Here is a 22794-nt window from a genome sequence, read left to right as displayed (position 1 = left end):
GAACTTAGTCTAAGAGGGCAAACTGAACGATAATGTATAGCCAATGCTGTCTGGCTATGGGATACTCACTCCTCTCTGAAGTAAAATCTTTCTTTGTGTAATGTTCCTAAGATCTGTTATTTGTCATGTGAGTTTAGATGGGTGTGTCTTTGCTATAAAGGACCTCAGTTGCCATTATGTTGACACTCTCAGAGAATTAATTTATAGACACTGAATTGATCTGAGAGTCACAGGGCTATGGTGAAGCTCATATAATTAAATATGGACTTTTTGATAACTCAGACGTGTGTGTAGTTGCTCTCTCATGATTTGGTAATACAGGAAATTTCCACAACAAGCCCCGCCCATCTCTTTAAGGATTGATCCGAGCAATCTGCCCCAACAAAAGGAGTCAAGGCCGTTTTCTCAAAAGTTTATCAGCTTCCAAAGCAGAATTACTTCCCCATTGTTCCTCAAATGCGGTGTATGATATACCATTGTGTAGCTCTGTGTCACTGCTTTTATCCAACGTAAAAAACACAATTTCAAATGTTGCTACATAAGACCGAATCAAGGCGGTCAGTCACATATGTGGAAAAAGTCAAGGGGTGTGAATACTTTCTGAAGGCACCTGATACCACAATGTTATCATGCTGACTTTATGGTTTAATAACAGTGCCTATTTTGCATGTCAGCAAAGTATGACCTCACAATACGTCACTGTTAGACCTTGGTGTGTGCATTCCTTCCTGATAAATGAAACCTGATTTCCCTGCAAAGCCATCCTCCAGCTGTGGTGGTCAGTTATCTCAACAGTTCATCTATGTTCTACGCCCACTTCATATTGAAACCTACAGTAATGTTTTAGGTTTCATTTCAGCATAAAAACGAAACTGACAGAGTAGTGTTGTAATGTTGTTGTTGTTACTAGGGAGGGATCTAGTGGTTGTTGACATACACCATAAATACTGCAGCACTTCCTGAAGGGTTTCTAATCCAATATAAGACATTATGATATTCAGCCTAGAAGTGTGTTGGAACTGTAGTGTAACATGAGCTTATGAATAACTTCACAGACTTTATTTCAAGAGGACAACACATCATAGCCATGGTACATTTCACATTTTCCTAAGAGGCAAGTATATTTTTATATTCCTGTTGTTGTTCATTATGTTGATAGTGGAAAGGTAAATGGTTCATACACATGAAGTAATATAGACAGATGGCCTAATGATGTCTATAACATGTTTTTTAATACTTCATTTAGATTGCTCTGCATTCATGTGTCATACCACATCCAGCTGTAGATGTTGTCAGACAGTGTACAAATTAATCAATTGTGGCAGTTAATGTTACTATTTTCTTGCTCGCTTAGTGTGACTTACAGTATACCTACAGAGATTTGAATTGAATATCTCAGGAGTCACAGAATGTTTTTTAATGAGATAGAGGGATACCTAGTCAGTTGTACAACTGAATGGATTCAACTGAAATGTGTCTTCTGCATTTAACCCAACCCTTCTGAATCAGAGAGGTGCAGATGGCTGCCTTAATCAACATCAACAGTGCCAGAACGACAGATTTTACCTTGTCAGCTCTGGGATTCGATCCAGCAACCGCCCAATGCACTAACCACACACCTGCAGTTCATAGCTATATCTGCATTACTTAATGTTAATGTCGTCTGCAATTGGTTAATTGAGACCAGTTAGCCTGTTGAATTGAGAATAGCTTTATAGCTATATTAATTAACAAAAAGTGTATATATATATATATACACATACATACATACATACATACATACATACATACATACATACATACATACATACATACATACATACACCTGTATATATATTTCTTAATCATATATTTTGCTATTTAGAGGATATTGTTTTGAAGAAACTTTTATTGAGATCATTTGATCATTTTGGTGACAGGTGCAAAGCAAGGTCCAAGTCAAGCAGAGTAAACTTATATATATTTCTGGTTACAGCCAGTCGTATTTTACAGATACTATAACAATTAAAGGTGCAATATGCAGAAATCGCTCCGCCATTTCCTGGTTGCTAAAATTCCATTAGTTTGCCTAATTTCAGTTTATGTGACAAAACAAGCAATGTATAGTGTAGAGAATCATTCTACCATCTAAACCGCTGTGAAAAGTATTTTCAATAACCAAAAATATTGTATTTTCAGCTGTTTAAAGCTGGTGTACAAAACCGAAAGTAAAAGATCCAAAACTAAACTAAAGAAAGGGAAGCATAGAAATAGTGCACAATAGAACAGATATACCACTTCTTAGACTTGCACTTTTCGTTCGTTGTAAATGTTTTTGTTTTTTTGCTGGTTCACATTTTAAATAAATATGATGAACCCAAATCACGCTGCGCCTTGGTCTCCTTCCAACAACGGACGTTACAAATATTGATATATGTGCAAAAACCTGTCATGCTTTGTCTTTTAATTTCAGAGAAAACCTGGGATCACGCAATGACTACGAAAGAGAGAATTCAGCGCCAGTTCCCTGGCACGTTCATGGAACTCTGCGAAACTTGCTTGCATCACAGACCACGGCAGTTCTCCCGTAAGGGCATCAACTTGAGGTGCAAGTCAGGACACAGGCATGTTTGGAAGGCAACTCTAGTTCTTTATGATAAGAAAAATACACGGTTGTATGAGGAAGTCAGGCCGCTGCCCATCCTGCCCCACTTGAACATCAGCTCATGGCTGTACTGTAAGTATGTTGTGAATGGTAAGCCATGCTTGCATGGCGCCCATCGATGCTGGTTTGCACACAGTGAGGTAGAGATGACCGTGTGGACAGCTGAGAGCCAGGAGGGGTTTGTTCGGGCTGAGCTGCTTCAGGCTGTACAGAAACATCAGCCGGTGGTGGCAGCAGCTTCTCGGTCTCTGCCCCAGCACCATTGCAAAGCCTGCGATCTATTGTTTCCATCATGGGGAGATTTCCAGAACCACCTCAACACGTTCAATCACATCAAAAGGACCAACGAGTATAACAATGAGACAACGACTGAGTGGAAGTATCGAGACCCACCTCAAACCAACCAAGCCTACAAATTGTGTGAAAGGTACATTACACCCAGTCAGTATCACACAACACATACACTGAGTATACCAAACATTAGGAACACCTCCCCACCTGCCCCCCTTTTGTCCTCAGAACAGCCTCAATTCGTCAGGGCATGGACTCTACAAGGTGTTAAAAGCATTCCACAGGGATGCTGGCCCATGTTGACTCCAGTGCTTCCCACAGTACTATAACCCTTATTTCTTGTTGTAGGTATTTAACACTATCTCCATCGGAGGACTTGTGGGTTCAGCAGAACTTTTTTTTAACATGGGTTATAACAGAAAAATATTGCTTGTGGTTTAATTTCTCCTGGACCAAGAGATATAGCCAAGCAGTCTCCTTCCCCCTCTCTCAAAATTCACAGGTGCTCCTATGAATACTATTGCTTTCACAATAAAAGTCTCCAGGGTACAAAGTAACAGTGCCTCAATACATTTAGGCAAAATAAAAGTCATAACAAAAGTAAGGCTGGAGTTGTCAACATAGCTGGATGTCCTTTGGGTGGTGGACCATTCTTGAAACAGACAGGAAACTGTTAAGCGTGAGAAACCCAGCAGGGATTCAGTTCTTGACACAAACCGGTGCACCTGGCACCTACTACCATACCCCGTTCAAAGGCACTTAAATATTTATCTTGCCCATTTACCGTCTGAATGGCACACATACACAATCTCTCTCTCAATTGTTTTAAGGCTTAAACATCCTTCTTTACCCTGTCTCCTCCCCTTCATCTACACTGTTTGAAGCTGATTTAACCTCTCTGGTACAAGTGGGATCCAACCACAGTGTCTGATTTCAAAAAGGCGTTACTGCGAAAGCACACCATGCGATTATGTTAGGTCAGCACCTAGTCACAGAAAACCATACAGCCATTTTCCAGCCAAGGAGAGGGCTCACAAAAGTCAGAATTAATTACTAACCTTTGATGATCTTCATCAGATGGCACTCATAGGACTTCATGTTACACAATACATGTATGTTTTGTTCGATAAAGTTCATATTTATGTCCAAATACCTCCTTTTTGTTCACGTGTTTAGTCCAGTAATCAAAATGCACAAGGCGCAAGCACAAAGTCTAGACGAAAAGTCCAAAAAGTTATATTACAGTTTGTAGAAACATGTCAAACGATGTATAGAATCAATCTTTAGGATGTTTTTTATCATAAAACTTCAATAATATTCCAACCAGACAATTCCTTTGTATTTAGAAATGAAAAGGAATGGAGCTTGCGCTCAAGGCCGCGCGCGACTAAACTAATGGCTTTCAGCCAGACGCCTGATTCAAACAGCTCTTATTTGCTCCCCCTTTATAGTAGACGCCTGAAACAAAGTTCTAAAGACTGTTGACATCTAGTGGAAGCTTTAGGAAGTGCAATATGAACCCATGGACACTATATATTGGATAGAAAATCACATGAAAAAGATTTCCCACTTCCTTGTTGGATTTTTCTCAGGTTTTTGCCTGCCAAATGAGTTCTGTTATACTCACAGACATCATTCAAACAGTTTGAGAAATTTCAGAGTGTTTTCTATTCAAATTTACTAATAATATGCATATCCTAGCCTCTGGGCCTGAGTAGCAGGCAGTTTACTCTGGGCACGCTTTTCATCTGGACGTGAAAATACTGCCCCCTACATCAAAGAAATATTTAACAAGGGACATCAATAAGGGATCATGACTTTGACCTGGATTCACCTGGTCAGTCTATGTCATGGAAAGAGCAGGTATTCCTAATGTTTTGTATACTAAGTGTATATTCCACAGTAGGCATATATTGCAAACAAATTAGTAAGTAGACAGCACACTGAAAATAAGACAATGTCGTTTTTCAACAAAATATACACTAAGTCTCCTCTGACTAGATCACAGCCCAGCATAACCGTGCCAGTGATAAAATGAGTCTGATCCTATTCTTCAGACACTTATAGTTGGACATCTAATGTGATTCATATTTCTAAAACATTAAATGTAATGTAATTTATCCATAGGAGGGCCTCTACATGTGAGCTTGGGAGCAACTGTGTTGATGCTCACTCAGCGGAAGAACTACAGGAGTGGCGCACAAGAGACAAGACTGATCGGAAAGCAGTTATTGCTGCTGAAGAGCAGGGTTTACTTTCATACCAGGGCAATCTACTGAGAGAGTACAAGGATATAATTAAAAAGGCTGATATTGTAAGGCCATTTCTATTAAATATATATATTTACACTACCGTTCAAAAAATGTCCTTGTTTTTCAAAGAAAAATAAATAATAAATCCATTAAAAAAAACTATAAAATTGATGAGAAATACAGTGTAGACATTGTTAATGTTGTAAATGACTATTGTAGCTGGACTATTGTAGCTGATTTTTAATGGAATATCTACATAGGCATACATAGGCCCATTATCAGCAACCATCACTCCTGTGTTCCAATGGCACGTTGTGTTAGCTAATCCAAGTTTATAATTTTAAAAATCTAATTGATCGTTAGAAAACCCTTTTGCAATTATGTTAGCACAGCTGAAAACGTTTGTGCTGATTAAAGAGGCAATACAACTGGCCTTCTTTAGACTAGTTGAGTATCTGGAGCATCAGCATTTGTGAGTTCGATTACAGGCTCGAAACTCGTTAGTATTCACGTTCTGAGAAATGAAGACTATTCCATGCGATAAATTACCAAGAAATTGAAGATCTCGTACAACGCTATGTACTACTCCCTTCACAGAACAGCGCAAACCGCCTCTAACCAGAATAGAAAGGAGTGGGAGGCCCCGGTGCACAACTGAGCAAGATGACAAATACATTAGAGTGTCTAGTTTGAGAAACAGATGCCTCACAAGTCGTCAACTGGCAGCTTTATTAAATTGTACCCGCAAAACACCAATCTCAACGTCAACAGTGAAGAGGCGACTCATGACATGCCATTGGAACACAGGAGTGATAATGGACCTATGTACGCCTATGTAGATATTCCATTATAAATCAGCTGTTTCCAGCTACAATAGTAATTTATAACATTAACAATGTCTACACTGTATTTCTGATCAATTTTATGTTATTTTAATGGAGAAAAAAGGTGCTTTTCTTTGAAAAACAAGGACATTTCAAATTGACTCAACTTTTGAACGGTAGTGTACATTGTTCTGGTTATGATTTATGTGTATTTTATTTCTTTGTTTATTCGTTTTTTGTTCATCTGACACTGTGATTGGTTTATACAAAGGGGTGACAATGCATTGAAGTGGGGAAGGACACAACTTAAGTGAAGTCATGATTTTTTCCTTGCACAACTGAACAGCTGTAACACAAATCATAGGAAAGTTATTAGAATCTTATCAACCTACCACATTCAATAAATTATCTAGCTAATGTTGTCAATAGCTAACACAAAGATAGGCCTACTATTGGTTAGCCAGTTTTTTATATTAGTAAAATAATCATTAGCTATCTCAACAAGTTAGCCTACTAGTTGTCAAATCCGATCTAGCCTACTCACCAGCCAGCTAGCTAGATTCAGTTGATGAGAGATGTGCATTTGCAAGCACTAATTAGTGTTAGCTACATTAGGTAATTTTTCGTGTGAAACATAGCTACTATGAACTAACTTTCTAGACTAGGTATAAAAATGGGCCAACCAAGAACAACACATTGTCTCTGTCGGAAGAAAAACTTGTATCTCCAAAATTGAAATTGTTTTGGAAATTAGATAAAAAATGAGCATACAAATTCGAAACTTCAAACACTTTTTAAAATACATTTTCTTTGTCCTAGAATCATGAAATGCGCAGGGTACATTGAGGGGAGGTACTGGGAATTAAGAGATTTTCTTCCGACAGTAACCTTAACATTAGCTAGATTGACTTAGCTAGATAGGTAGGCTGCTTAGTCCAAGAAAGCATGGCTTATTTTCTCTGTACTGCTTTGTATCAACTAATCACAGTATAGTCAAATAAAATAAATTGAAAACCAGCTAACTGCTATTTAATCACCTGTTTAATGTTAATATTAAGTGGTTGGCCATATAAAACATATCTATCTTCATGAGAGGGCCATGAACAGTACCTAGTAATGCCTTATACTCCTAGAAATCTTTACATTTTTAATTTGTTAAATATATTATTTATCAATGATTTCTATGGACTTCCAGCTAGCACATTTGGTTCCTTGGAAGTTCTGTGAACGTATATTTGTGGTGTCCCATTGGTTCTGGGAACAAAGCCATACGTTTCCTGACCGTAAAAGCTTCTTTTTTTTTACCCCATTTTTCTCCCAAATTTCATGATATTCAATTGCTAGTTACGATCTTGTCCTCAGAAACATGACCCGTCAAGCCACACTGCTTCTTAACACACTGCTCGGTTAAACCGAAAGCCAGCCGCACCAATGTGTCAGAGGAAATACTGTTCGACTGATGACCAAAGTCAGCTTGCAGGCACCTGGCCCGCCACAAAGAGCCGCTAGAGCGCGATGAGCCAAGGAAACCCTCCCCTAACCCAGATGGCGCTGGGCTAATTGTGTGCCACCCTATGGGGCTCCCAGTCATGGCCAGCTATGACACAGTCTTGAATCGAACCCAAGGCTGTAGTGGCGCCTCAGCACTGGACCGCTAGACTGCTTCGCCTGGAATGACCCCGGAGTCATTCCAGGTCAACTGATTTGAAGCATGGAAGGGATTTGGTCCAACAGAAGTTGATTTTTAAACAAATTACCTTGATACAATAATTACATCAACACTGTATAAAATATTGCAAGCTTTTTAACACAAACTGAAACATTCTGTGCCATTGTGATTATACCTTCCATTTTCAGATGTCTGAGGCAGTGTCTGGTGTCAATATCAGCTGTGACAAGGACATGATGATTTCAGGTCAAAGAGAAAATGTGCCGCTGACATGGAAGTTCAGAATACAGTCGGAGGTAAGGCTAACATACCATTATTAACTTGTTGTACTTCAAAGAGTACTCCATGCAAAGTCGCCACTCAGTGCTACAGTACAACTACAGTACAACTACAGTTATTCTGCAATTACTGCGTCCAAAATACCACAGTTGACTGCATTTACTGCACTTTTACTGCATCTAGGTTGCTCAGTGTTGTCATCGTCGTAGTTGCATTGCATCGCAAGAGATAGAAATCCATCCTATTTCACAGAAATGACTGTATGCAATGTCCAGTCAGCAGGAAAAGGTTTACATGACTCGTCATATCGTTCTGATCGGAACTCTGACCCAGTTGTCATGTCAACACAACTGTCAGTGCTGCTGTAAACCCTGACCAAAGATACATGGCAAAAAAATTATAGACACCATGGCTAGTCATGGTTCATGTACATAGTCTGGCAGTCAATACATTTAATTTGAAAAGTGAACCCAGACCTTTCTCTGTCCAGTTTTAACTGACATTGTTCAACATCAACTGCACTAGCTAGCAAGCTTAGCTCGTCGGTCGCTTGATTAACTAGCTAGCTTGTGAAAACATGATTGGCAATTAGGCAACATTTTGGCTATCTAACTAAATTGTACAGCCAGCATTTTGTCTATATTGATGGTGTTACAATTATCAAATGTTTGGATAAACAAATCATTTACGATACCATGATGTGATGTTGCATGCAATTTCCATTGCATTTGAATTGCTTCGTGTAGCTGCAAAGTTGCTTGAGATGATGTCACTTGCAACTTCCATTTGCAACAGGAATTGTGTCCAAATTGCTTAACTCACAATATTGTAGTAGTGGCACCTAATGAATTGTGTCCAATGCTTTTTTACAGAAACTACTTGCACATGTATCACTACTGAAACAGGAACCTGGAGCCTCTTTTTCCCTGGATGAAAACAGTCCTGAGCCCTGCACTTACTCCACGGGTGAATCGTTCTGTAACTCAGACATGACCTATGACATCACCGTGTCCTTCAAGTCCAACAACCCGGGTCTTTACGAACAGTGGTTGGTGTTCGACTTTGACACAAGGCCAGTGCTCTTGCAGAAACTCAAAGTTAATGTTGGAAAAGAGCCTTCCATTCAGCTTGTGGTGCCACCAGAGGATGACATCCATCCATCTTTAAATCAAGAACGCTGGCATCAGGGGAACAGGGACATCATCCCATATATGGAGAAGACAAAGGCACAGGAAAAGCTGCTTACGGAATACGAGCCTAAGATTTGTACGCCATATAAACCACTTGATGACCGCAACATGCCCATAAATCACCAGAACTACAAAGAGAGGATGCACAGCTTCCTGTACACAGAGGAGCAGGCAGAAGATCAGGTGGTTTCAAGGTAATGAAAGCAATTATAGTATTTATTGAGTACTATATAGTGAAACATTTACAATGGTAAATATACATGAGTTAAAATGGCAATCTACCTACCTACAGTAAATCTCTCCACATTCTAATACCTTTTTAGACTCAACGTTCAAACAACCATCACTTTGTCAGTCACCCTAGAGGCCACTGTAGACGACCCTCAGTTCGGGATGAAGATAGCTCCTCTGGGGGAACTATTCTGTGCTGTCTCAGTTCCTTATAATCTCACCCCAGACACCCCAGAGGGTTTGATGCTGAGACGAAGCATCCAATCAGCTCTCATAGCACCAGTATCTTCAGATAATCAAAGTCACAAGGTCTATGAAGCCATCATCCTCAAAGACGCCACAAGTAAGAACAAAATGCACTTGAAGCTGTCTGAAAGATGCTGCTCTGACCTGAAACTCCAAAACAATGAAACATGTGAAGTGGAAGTTCAGTTCCAGCTGAATCGTCTGAGGTTTTGTGAGATGCACAAAGCCATAGATCTCCTTCCAGACACAGAGAGAGTGTTACCAGTCTTCAGGAACTGCATTGTCCCTGTGAGCAAAGCACAGCAAAATTACAACCTCAATGCAAAGCAGCAAGCAGCTATGGAATTTATCATTGGAGACACTGATGGAGCAGGAAGTGTGTCACCACTCCTCATTTATGGACCGTTTGGAACTGGGAAAACCCTTACTCTAGCTACGGCAGCTAAAGAGCTGGTACGGCAGCCTCACAATAGAGTACTGATCTGCACCCTTACAAACAGGTAGGAGATGATTTGATGTAAGTCACTCTTGATAAGACCTTGTGCTAAATTACTCAAATATAAATGTAATGTAAGTATAATATTGGTTATGCAATGGGTTGAATATACACTATGTGGCCTCCAAATCTTCAATATGTTTATAATCATTTGTAATTAGAGCCTGTAATAGTACAGTAGAAGTTATGAAAAGTAATAGTCTTTTGTATAGTTGGAACATACTATCCTTATTAAAACCTGGTGAATTATTATTGTTGGTACAAAAGTACATAGCAGGTGAAACCATAGAAGAGATTACACTCATTATTTTCTTCAGTTCTGCAGATTTGTATGTGAAAGGTCATTTCCATGAGTCTGTCAACTCTGGAGATCTTGAAATCAAACCTCTTAGAATAAAGGCAGAGGAATCATCGGTACAATCTACTGATGTGATCACCTTACAGTACTGTCATCGTTCCAAAAACGGACAATTATTCTCCCTACCTGATAAAGATACAGTTGACTCCTGTAGGGTGGTCATAACAACCACTGCAATGGCAATGCACTTACATGACCTGAAGCTCCCTGGCGGCTACTTCACCCACATCCTGATTGACGAAGCGTCCCAGATGCTTGAATGTGAAGCTCTGATGGCCCTTGGTCTGGCTGGGCCAGTAACTCGAGTGGTTCTAGCTGGAGATCACATGCAGATGGGACCAAAGCTCTTTTCAGTGGACGATGACCAACGCTCCAATCACACCTTGCTGAACCGTCTGTTCCACTACTATCAAGCCCAAGAGAGTAGTGCAGCTTTGAAAAGCAGAATCATTTTCAACGAGAACTATCGCTCCACCAAAGAGATAGTAGAATTCGTGTCCATTAACTTCTATGTTGGCAAGTCTGATGCCATCAAGGCTGTAGGTAATGTCCCAGCTCATCCGAACTGCCACCCCCTGAGGTTCCACCATGTCAGAGGAGAATCTCACTTGGACAACACATCCATGTCGTGGTTTAATCGTGAAGAGGTTGCATCCGTGGTTGAAGTAGTGCAAAATCTGCTCAGAGATTGGCCACCTGCATGGGGAAATCAGGATCAAAGCTCAATTTGTGTCCTGTCTGAAGGATGCCAGGTAAATTGTCCTTTGAACATACCACCATTTTTATAATGTATATCTTGAGCTAATGATAAACTATCAACAATATTGTATTTGAAGCCTTACATGTCGTAATTTTATTGGTTGATAGGTTTCACTGATCAGGAAAGAGCTTAGGAAAAAAGGACATGGCCAAGTGACTGTGGAAAATATAGCCAATGTTCAAGGTATATTTTTGACTGTAATTTTGACTTTCATATAATCTTTTCCTTGAACATAATAATGGGTTGTATACTTTAAAAACATTGACATATTTTCATATCTTAACAGGCAAACAGTTCAGGGCAATAGTATTGACAGCCGTTCAAACCCGTGACAGCCTTCTTTCCTCTGACTCACTTTGTCACGAGTTTTTCAACGATGCTCGCGTATTGAACACGGTCATGACTCGGGCTCAATCCCAGGTTGTTGTGGTTGGAGATGCTGCTGCTCTCTGCTACTTTGGGAAAAGCTCAAGGATATGGAAAGCCTACATAGACCACTGCATCAGCAAAAACAGTGCAGATCCACAAACCCTTACTGAAGATTACTTGAAACAAGAATTAAGAGAGATTTCAAGATTTGTCAAAGGGGACGAGGAGGACAACAGTGATAGTGAGTCATCCATATCTGAGATACCCGACATAGATGACCCAATACTGAGGGAGCTTCTTGACGAGGGTAACGATGTACGAGTCACTGTAACAGCTGACGGCCTGTTGGGTATCACCCAGGGGGAGCCAATTGTCAACCCATTAAATGGACTTGAGATGAACACAAGCCAAGACAGCTCCCCTTTGTACCTTCAGGCATTGATAAAGAGAGACCCGAGTATCTACAAACACTGTCACTTGAGTTTGGAGAGGTTTGACTCAGGCTACGCCATACCTCTTGAAGAGCCCTCCCTCCGCATTTCTATCAAAGGCAGAAAGAATATTGGTCGTTCTTTTCCTGGAGATCAGGTTGTTGTGGAGATCTTGGACAATGAGTGTCATCCCCCAAATGGGAAAGTGCTAGATGTGGTGGAGGTTGAAAATGCATCCATGGTGTTTGTCTGTACCATTGATAACTATGACAACCAGGTGATGACACCCATCAACAAATGCATCTCCAAAATTTACACCCCAGTTTGGAGGGACAAGCCAAACTACATTGCCGTGCGAAAACTGGAGGATCTGAGATTTGAAAAATTTGTGAAGATAAATGAGGAATCCAAAAGAAACAATCTCTTTGTTGTCAAAGTCTTGAAGTGGCGAGAGACATTTCGATACCCTTTAGGAGTTGTCGTAAAAGTCCTTCCCAAAGTGGCCTCTTTAGATAGTGGACTAGAAGTATTGGACATAGAGTATCAACTGACAAGGGCCACTTCTGTTGAGAATGACCATGAAATTCTCAAGGAACTGAACACAGATACGCAAAAACGAAGGTGTTATCAAGAATTCATAACATTTACAATTGACCCAGCACATTCCAAGGATCTTGATGATGCCATCAGTGTAAGAGATTTAGGTCAACACTACGAGATTGGAGTTCACATTGCTGATGTTGCAAGCCGTGTGACCAAGGGCAGCCTATTAGACAAAGATGCACAACAGAATGGAAGTGCTTTTTATCCCCCTGGAAAGGAGCCTGTTTATATGTTCCCACTTTGTCTGAGCACCGAGCATTTCAGTCTACTCCCTGGATGTGAACGAAATGCCATATCACTGATGGTGCAAATTGACAAGAAAACAGACCGCATCAAGACAAGTAAGTTTAGCCTATCTAAAATAAAGTCTGATAGAAAGTTGTCATATGAGGAAGCTGAAAACATCATCCAAAACTCTGATGATAATGGCCAAAGATATGACACTTTAGAGGGCTGCCTCGCCAAAGCATGTCACTTTTCTGAGGTTCACAGAAAGGACAGGAAACAGGAAGACTGGCACTATAAATCCCCTGATGATGATGTAATTGTTGGTAGAAGACGGTCTCATAAGATGGTGGAAGAGCTCATGGTTATGTTTAACCACGCTGTCACTGAACTGTTGCTCAAAGATGCAAAGACAGTCAGCTGCACCCCAGTCAGATGCCAAGACAAGCCAAACACAGAGAAGCTTTGTCAACTAAAAGATAAATACAGTTCTCTGATTCCCCTGTCCATTCATTTCTGTCACTGCATTGATCAGATTGGTAATGTTGATGATAACCAGAGGGATGCGGTTTCTAAACCTTACCCAGGTGTGTCCAATCAGATGCTTGCAACGAGAACAGAGAATAAAGACCATCATGGTCAAGTTGTCCAGCCATCTGAGACATTCTCTCTATTAACATCCATTGTGAGGAGTCTTGAGTCAGCATTTCAAGACAAGGATATCCCTAGAATTGTGGACCTGATAGCAACTGATGACATTCATCCCCAGCTACTCCCTTTGATCATTGAACTCAAGAAGACGATCCATAGAGCATATGTTCTACGCTCTAACTCAACATACCTATCTAGAGTTGGCCACTATGACCTTCAGCTTGAAAGCTACACTTGGGCTTCCTCGCCCATTCGTCGGTACGTGGACGTTATTGTTCAGAGGCTCCTGCACTCAGTTCTTGAAAATAAAGCAGTCAGGTACACTTCTCTGGAAATTGACCAGTCCTGTCTGAGTTTTTCGAGAAAATCTGAAAAGCAAAAAATGTATGAGAGGAAAGCACGTTGCTTGAGTTTTGCATCGCAGCTGAACAATCAAAGTGCACAGAAGATAGCCTTTGTCATTGATGCCTCCCCAGCTGGAAACAGTTTAAGAGTGTATTTTCCATTTAATCGATCCTCAATGCCAGAAAATATCCTTATCATGTATAGGGATCTGCAGTTGACAGACCAACCAGAGTTCAATGAACATGACAACCATGTGGTTCTGAAATGGAAGAGAAGAGTATACTCCTTCACAAATGAGAACATCCACGCTGAACTGCAACAACAGTCACCTCATCCATTTGTGACATCAGTGCCAACAGACTTGTGGAAAGGGATGCTGTCAGCTCTGAAGGAGGAGAACTTGGACATTGTGTTCCAATCCCTACAGACCATCAGCTCAAGTGTCAAGGATAACCAACAGGTCTGCTCAGGTCTGCTCCAATATACACCAACGGCCAGAACCAATCCAAATCCAGGTCATTACATTGAATTGCCATTGAGGGTAAAGTCTGGTGAAACACTGGAGGTGCAACTGGGCACTGACACACAACGGGGATTATTAGTACCTGTGGTTCAGATGCTGGTTGTACGTAACAAGTTTGAGATTTGCTTGGAGCACTCAAAAGACCCAACTCTGTGTTTCTCCAAGTATGCATTCCATTCATCGAAGAAAACATACACCACTTACCAGGAGTATCAGAAGATATGGAAACCATTGTGTGAGATGGAGTCAGCCTCCAACGCTGTAACAGAAAATGACAGCATTGTCCTTGAAGATGTGCCTTTGACATGGAAACAGATACAGAAGGAGAGTCAACTCGGTGGATTCTTCCAGTTGTCACTTGAGAAGATGAAACAGTGGGCCATTGAGTATGGCCTCAAACACAGCTTTCTGTGTATCCGCATGAGGTACCAAAATCGAGTGGATTTGCCAAACAATGGTGCTGATGATGATCAGCATGTGGACCTCAGCAATATCCCATCTCTCATTTGGGTTGCTCATGGAATAACCACTGGGGTCACTGATGAGGATGAGGCTAAAAACCTCTCCTATGTCCAGATAGACTTCCGGATTAATCACATGTCCATGGCCAAGATTCCAGACAGGGTCTTCGGGAAAGATACAAGATTCACAGTAGAATTAATTCCAAAGCTGTTACCTGATGTGTAAGTATTTGGACTATTTAATATTCAAATACAAATGTGTTTTTTAGAGTCGAAAGAAGATAAAATGTGAAATTAAATTAATTAATGATTGTGTTATTTTCAGGCGTAAAGAGGCTGCTGTCGACAACCTCACTCAGGCTAATGAACTTGTGAAGAACATTGCTCTTGGCAAGAGGACAAACTCTGGTAAATACACCTACAGTGCCTTGCAAAAGTATTCACCCCCCTTGGCGTTTTTCCTATTTTGTTGTATTACAACCTGTATTTGAAATATATTTTTATTTGTATTTCATGTAATGGACATAGACAAAATAGTCCAAATTGGTGAAGTGAAATTAAAAATATAACTCGTTTTAAAAAATTCTAAAAAATGAAAAACAGAAAAGTGGTGTGTGCATATGTAGTCACCCCCTTTGCTATACATGTCTTGGAATGGCCTAGTCAAAGCACAGACCTCAATCCAATTTATGAATCTGTGGTATGACTTAAAGATTGCTGTACAACAGCGGAACCCATCCAACTTGAAAGAGCTGGAGCAGTTTTGTCTTGAAGAATGGGCAAAAATCCCAGTGGCTAGATGTGCCAAGCTTATAGAGACATACCCCAAGAGACTTGCAGCTGTAATTGCTGCAAAAGATGGCTCTACAAAGTATTGCCTTGGGGGGGGGGTTGAATAGTTATGTACGCTCAAGTTTTCCGTATTTTTGGGGGTCTTATTTCTTGTTGTGGTATATAGGTATATATATATAGGTATGTAGTGGTATATGTTGTGTAAATCAAAAACTTTCTCAAGCCACTGTAACACATTTTATTTCAGAACACAACACTAGACAAGCCACCATCTACAGTATACCAGCAAATTAGATTTAAGCGCAAATTCACTTTCCGTTGAATTTTTACACATTTTAGTTTTAACTTTGACAAATAGATTCATGGTAAATTCATGTCTCATGTCTGTTGGTAATAAGTGAGGTTGTGAGGACGTTAATGTGGTAATATTTTACACAGCACCTGTAACTAAAGAGCTGAGACCTGCCAGGTTTGAGATCAAACTTCATTCCTCCAAGTTTCCTGATCTGAATATTAGTCAAACCAAAGCTATTAAAGAGGCCCTCGACAACCGATTCACTCTCATTCAGGGGCCACCAGGTAAGCACTTTGATGTTTTACAAAGCCTATATTACCTTTCTCCTCATGCAGTTCAGTTAGAATCTTAATACATTCTAATCCTTTTCTTAGGCACTGGGAAGACGGTGGTTGGAGTCCACCTTGTTTATTGGTTCTTTCTGCAAAACCAAAAAGACCCAAACCCCCTAAGGCCTAAAGCTGCTGGGGGGTCTTCAAAGAGGAGGTGCATTCTATATTGCGGACCCTCTAATAAATCGGTGGACGTTGTAGCTGGTAAGAATTTACCCCCCTTCTCCTTAGATGATGTTAGGTATGCATGCATCTGCTATTTCAATGTGGGCCTGTGTCACTGTCTCTTTTTATGAGGTCTCATTGAGTCAGATACATCTGCAGTCAGATTGCCATACCACTGTCACAGCACCAGTACTAAGCTTTGGCAGGTGCTTACCGGAACTGACTACCGGCACCTCAAATATTTTTGAGTTCCTGCACCTCTTATAGAATATTAGCTCAGAAGTATTGAGGAGTTCCTGCATCTAAATATAAACAGTACTAAAATGAGTAACGGCATCCATTTCAGTATAGGTCAAGCAATGCATAGCACTAAAACTTTTCTCATCATATTTGTCAAAGGTCAACTTCTGAAACTCCGGAAGGTGTTGAAGCCACTTCGTGTTTACAGTGAGCAGATGGAGATGTTGGAGTTTCCCTACCCTGGCAGCAACCTGAAGCTGTCACGCAGGTCAATCAGGGAGGAGAGACCCAAGAGAGAGCTCAGGTCAGCTAACTTTTATCAAAGTGCAGAGAAAGAACTGTCAGTGTTTATTTTGGTTGTGCCAAGGAAGTTGGACTATAATGAAATTTGAGGCTTTATATTTGCATCGCACAACTATTTGTTTTATTACTGATCATTACTTGGAATAAACAGTTATGACATGATGTCTGCATATGCATGTGTAAAGTATGGTTTGCTTTAAAGAAAATGTTTTCAGTTCCATCACATTGCATCATCTTATGCGGATGGCTGAGAACCCATTCTCCACTGAAATTAGACATTTTGATGCAAGAATTAAAAGGGGAGAGGATCTCACAGACATGGAGATTGAGAGGTAACTTACTTTCATGTAAATAAATAACCACATAGGATTTTATTTGAAGAGAAAACATTTACCTAATTCATGTATAATTATGAAATACATTTAATGATTTTTCTATCAATTTGGTGTTTTATTTTCCCATATACCTTTTAACTTTAAGCTACAAAGTCCTCCTAAGACAAGCTCGGAATCATGAGTTGATGAGGCATGATGTCATTCTCTGCACTTGTACTGCGGCGTCAAATCCCAACTTCTACAAACTGGACTTGAAACAGATTATCATTGATGAGTGTGCCATGGCAACTGAGCCTGAAGCCTTCATCCCCCTTGTGACACATAAACCTGAACAGGTAATTGATAATCAATTGCTAATTTGGTTCTCAATTTGCAAGCAGGGAAAGGTTATATATAACCTATTTTATGATTATGTATTCTCCTTTCAGATTGTTTTACTCGGCGATCACAAGCAATTGCAGCCCATCACGCACAGTGGTCTTTCAGCAAGGTTGGGCATGAGGAAATCTCTGTTTGAGCGTTACATGGAAAAGGCGTTGATGCTTGATACGCAGTACAGAATGGTATGAAGCATGGATTGGTTCGGGAAATATTTCCATGTTCTATTGTAGAAGTTGTGTGGTTTGATTCTTCTCTAACATTCCACATCTGATTAGAAACTTGCACAAACATTCTCTATTGTCTTTGTTATCATTTGCATTTTGTTCGTATAGAACTAGGGAAGCACTCACTGCAATTTTGTCTTTTCAGCAAGAGCGCATTTGTGAGTTTCCTTCAAAGGAGTTCTACAACGGTATTCTCAAGACTGGAGCAACTCGGAAAGACAGTGTCCTGCTCACTCAGTCTCAACATCTGACGCCCATCCTTTTTGGACACGTTTACGGAAAAGAGATCAGTCTTGTGGTCTCCACCGAACGGGGGAATGAAAACTCAAAGGCCAACTCAGCAGAGGCTGAGGAATCGGTGAGCAACCACCACCAAGCAATGTTTGGAAACACTGTCAATGCATAATTCCGTGGTACCAGTGAAACATAAACATTTTGCTTTTTGTCAGGTTCGCATCGCCTCTCTGTTGATCAAGCGTGCTGGGGTGGCGGCTAGCGACATAGCTATTCTGACACCATACAATGCCCAGGTAGCCAAGGTGAACGAAACCCTGGAAATTAACCATATCCAGAACGTCAACGTGAATACCATCACAAAGAGTCAAGGTACAGTTATTTTGTCCATGAGGCACAAAGTTAAAGTATAAAAAAAATACAATACATGGAAAGGGAAGGAAAGGAAAACTGAACTCCAGCTGAGTGTTTATCATTTTTTTTCTACAGGAAGTGAATGGCGTTATGTCATCTTGTCTACTGTGCGCTCTTGTCCCAAGTCGGAAATTGACACAGAGCCAACCAAAGCATGGCTCACCAAGAAGCTTGGTTTTGTCATGGACCCAAACCAAGTTAATGTGGGCATCACTCGGGCTCAGGAGGGACTGTGCATTATTGGTAAGAAACTGTTCCAGGTGGTATTATATGGCCAATGTCTCTCTGCTCACCTTGTTGACTCATATCAGGCACCTCTGTAGCACACAAAGAGACAATATCACAGGCAGATTTAGCCTAGTCGTGTACTAAAAAGCATTTTAATGAATAAACTCTATTGAACATGCTATTCGGGACTAGCTTTGATCTGTTGCCAGGAAACCGGCCCTTAGAGTCTAAATTAAGGAAATAGTGTGCACTGAAAATGTTAAATGTGCAACCAGAGCATGTTAAATGTGCAACCAGAGGGAAAAAACCTCTAGACCACCTTTACTCCACACACAGACGCATACAAAGCTCTCCCTCGCCCTCCATTTGGCAAATCTGACCATAATTCGATGCTCCTGATTCCTGCTTACAAGGAAACATTTAAGCAGGACGCACCTGTGACTCGGTCTATAAAAACTGGTCAGATGAAGCAGATGTTACTAAACTACAGCACTGTTTTGCTATCACAGACTGGAATATGTTACGGGATTCTTCCGATGGCATTGAGGAGGGAGTACACCACATCAGTCACTGGCTTTACCAATAAGTGCATCGATGACGTTGTCCCTACAGTGACTGTACGTACATACCCCAACCAGAAGCCATGGATTACTGGCAGCATCCGCACTGAGCTAAAGGCTAGAACTGCAGCTTTCAAGGAGCGGGACTCTAACCCAGAAGCTTATAAGAAATCCCTATATGCCCTCCGATGGGCCATCAAACAGGCAAAGCGTAAATACAGGACTAAGATCGAGTCGTACTACACCGGCTCTAACGCTCGTCGGATGTGGCAGGGCCTGCAAACCATTACAGACAACAAAGGGAAGCACAGCCGAGAGCTGCCCAGTGACCTGAGCCTACCAGACAAGTTAAACAACTTCTATGCTCACTTCGAGGCAAATAACACTGAAACATGCATGAGAGCACCAGCTCTACCGGAAGACTGTGTGATCACGCTCTCCGATTTTCAACCTCTCCCAGAGTCTGTAATATCAACATGTTTTAAGTAGACCACCATAGTGCCTGTGCCCAAGAACACTAAGGTAACCTGCCTAAATGACAACCGACCCGTAGCACTCACGTCTGTAGCAATGAAGTGCTTTGAAAGGCTGGCCATTGCTCACATCAACACCATCATCCCAGAAACCCTAGACCCACTCCAATTTGCATACCACCACAACAGATTCAGAGATGATGCAGTCTCTATTGCACTCCACACTGCCCTTTCCCACATGGACAAAAGGAACACCTATGTAAGAATGCTATTCATTGACTACAGCTCAGCGTTCAACACCATAGTGCCCTCAAAGCTCATCAATGTGCTAAGATCCCTGGGACTAAACAACTCCCTCTGCAACTGGATCCTGGACTTCCTGACGGGCCGCCCCCAGTTGGTAAGGGTAGGTAACAAAACATCCGCCACGCTGATCATCAACACAGGGGCTGCTCAGGGGTGTGTGCTCAGTCCCCTCCTGTACACCCTGTTCACTCATGACTGCACGACACCAACACCATCATTAAATTTGCTGATGACACAACAGTGGTAGGCCTGATCACCGACAACAATGAGACAGCCTATAGGGAGGAGGTCATGTGCCGTGTGGTGCCAGGACCGCAACCTCTCCCCAATGTGATCAAGACAAAGGACATGATTGTGGACTACAGGAAAAAGAGGACCGAGCACACACCCATTCTCATCGACGGGGCTGTAGTGGAGCAGGTTGAGCACTTCAAGTTCCTTGGTGTCCACATCACCAACAAGCTAACATGGTCCAAGCACACCAAGACAGTCGGGAAGTGGGCACGACAAAACCTCCCCCTCAGGACACTGAAAAGATTTGTCATGGGTCCTCAGATCCTTAAGTTTCTACAGCTGCACCATCGAGAGCATCCTAACTGGTTGCATCACTGCCTGGTATGGCAACTGCTCGACCACAAGGCAATACAGAGGGTAGTGCGAACGGCCCAGTACATCACCTGGGCCAAGCTCTCTGCCATCCAGGACCTCTATACTCTAAATGGTTACCCAGACCATTTGCATTGCCCCCATTCTATTTTTGTCTTTGCATTGTCACTTTAATAACTCTATCTACAAGTACATATTACCTCAATTACCTCGACACGGTGCCCCCGCACATTGACTCTGTACCGGTACCCCCTGTATATAGCCTCGCTATTGTTATTTTATTGCTGCTCTTTAATTATTTGTTACCTTTATCTCTTTTTGGGGGGTATTTTCTTAAAACTGAATTGTTGGTTAAGTGCTTGTAAATAAACATTTCACGGCGCATGTGACAAATTAAATTGGATTTGAAGTGAATTAACAATCCTCCCATGTCTATTGTTAGATTCTCATTCTGTTACATTGTTTTGTACACTTGAATTGAGAAGATTGTAGAACGGGACAAATGTGTTTTATTTTCTAATTCCTCATTCCTTACTGGCAGTGCTTTAACATGCAAATTGGCGGTTTAAATTTGCTCTTTGTTTCCTTTTAGGAAACCAAGAGTTGCTGAGGTGCAGCTCACTGTGGAATAGGCTGCTGGTTCATTACCAGCAATGTGGCTGTGTGGTGGATCCTGCTAAGGACATTCAAGTTCAAAACCCACACGTCAAAACCAAATCAAAGGACAAAAGAGCCTCAAAGTTTCGAAACAGAAAATGAAAATGCTCGAGATTCTGCAGTACCCATAATTGACTGCTGGGGATCATTTAGAAAATGGAGATATGCATTGCTATGGTGCCGCTTGAACTCTTGATCTTTAACGCTTCTGAGAAACTGAAGACTTTTGCACTACTGACGAGAGCTAATGACTTTTTTTTACAAATTAACATAATATGGACTGTTACACATACCATGTTATTGTAATGATATTTCAGAACTATGTATAAAAGAAAAGCAACAATCATTGCACTGGTAATACAAGACATTTAATATATATTTCTACATGTTTGTTGCTAACCTTGGCATTTTACACATTTTTTATTTGCTTTTTAAGTGTCAGACGTGCTTTATACTCAGTCAGATGTTTTGTATGTTTTAGAATGGTTGTGAAATGTTTTAATCATTGTATATTAAACTAGCCATACTATGTATTTAGTGTATATGTCACTTCATTATTTACTACTAGAGGGAGATAAGACCTCAATTTGTGTTTTGACCATCAGCACACTATATTTTCACCATATCACCCTGACCCATTATTCATAAGTATACTGCATGTGTGGATGGCAGTGAATGGGAGTTAAACTGTAACCTCACTCACACTCAATTTGATAGAGGCAATGATTCAACTACAGTGATGTAGATCTTGTAGGGATAGTTGAAGATTTATATTTTATATAAATATATATATATATATATATATATAAAAACATTCCTCTATCACACATTTGATTTGTAGTAGTTAAAGTCATGCCATGATTAATTTAATAATACACAAAGTTATACATTTTATTGCAATACTAATTACCAACACCATGTACTGTCTGGGTCAACCAACAAGAGCCAAGGCAAGTAGAAAATCATGTACAATTTATTATCTGTTAACTATCCCTTTAAGACTGTAGCCTACTTGTATGTGAAGGTATAAGTGTTCTGTTAAGAGGTCTGAAGCTTTATGGCACAGGTGGTAGTGCACTCCCCTTGGCTGTTTCCAGCCCCACTCTGGCTGTTCCCGGCCCCACTCTGGCTGTTTCCAGCCCCACTCTGGCTGTTTCCAGCCCCACTCTGGCTGTTTCCAACCCCACTCTGGCTGTTTCCAACCCCACTCTGGCTGTTCCCAGCCCCACTCTGGCTGTTTCCAGCTCCACTCTGGCTGTTCCCAGCCCCACTCTGGCTGTTCCCAGCCCCACTCTGGCTGTTCCCAGCCCCACTCTGGCTGTTCCCCTCTCTACACTCTGGCTGTTCCCCTCTCTACACTCTGGCTGTACCCAGCCCCACTCTGGCTGTTCCCAGCCCCAC

The 22794-nt window shown here is 41.1% G+C and overlaps 1 protein-coding gene across 2 annotated transcripts; it reads left to right on the top strand.

Annotated features, from left to right (window-relative positions):
• Nucleotides 1–902: 902 nt before the first annotated feature.
• Nucleotides 903–21926, top strand: helz2a (helicase with zinc finger 2a). 2 transcript variants are annotated; one of them, XM_035797596.2, is made up of 20 exons: nucleotides 903–1114; nucleotides 2453–3071; nucleotides 5063–5249; nucleotides 7869–7976; nucleotides 8832–9343; nucleotides 9473–10126; nucleotides 10440–11232; nucleotides 11348–11423; nucleotides 11527–15070; nucleotides 15174–15256; nucleotides 16079–16219; nucleotides 16310–16471; nucleotides 16832–16976; nucleotides 17191–17307; nucleotides 17456–17645; nucleotides 17739–17873; nucleotides 18061–18273; nucleotides 18365–18521; nucleotides 18639–18806; nucleotides 21329–21926. In XM_035797596.2, the coding sequence occupies exons 2-20, from the start codon at nucleotides 2473–2475 to the stop codon at nucleotides 21493–21495; spliced, it is 8151 nt and encodes a 2716-aa protein (XP_035653489.1). In that variant the 5' UTR covers nucleotides 903–1114; nucleotides 2453–2472; the 3' UTR covers nucleotides 21496–21926. The 2 variants fall into 2 exon arrangements, with proteins under 2 accessions (XP_035653489.1, XP_052329929.1); XM_052473969.1 differs by lacking the exons at nucleotides 903–1114; nucleotides 5063–5249 and having other exon boundaries at nucleotides 2929–3071.
• Nucleotides 21927–22794: the final 868 nt, after the last annotated feature.

Source organism: Oncorhynchus keta, chromosome 21 (genome assembly GCF_023373465.1).
Source record: "Oncorhynchus keta strain PuntledgeMale-10-30-2019 chromosome 21, Oket_V2, whole genome shotgun sequence".
Lineage (NCBI taxonomy): Eukaryota > Metazoa > Chordata > Actinopteri > Salmoniformes > Salmonidae > Oncorhynchus > Oncorhynchus keta.
This window is presented reverse-complemented; position numbering and strand designations above follow the sequence as displayed.

Bases quoted from the DNA above. Each gene is read 5' to 3' on its own strand.
- helz2a (XM_035797596.2), top strand. From the start codon at position 2,473: ATGACTACGAAAGAGAGAATTCAGCGCCAGTTCCCTGGCACGTTCATG. The intron at 5,250-7,868 runs GTAAGGCCATTT...TTCCATTTTCAG, and splicing joins TAATTAAAAAGGCTGATATT to ATGTCTGAGGCAGTGTCTGG. The intron at 18,807-21,328 runs GTAAGAAACTGT...GTTTCCTTTTAG, and splicing joins GGAGGGACTGTGCATTATTG to GAAACCAAGAGTTGCTGAGG.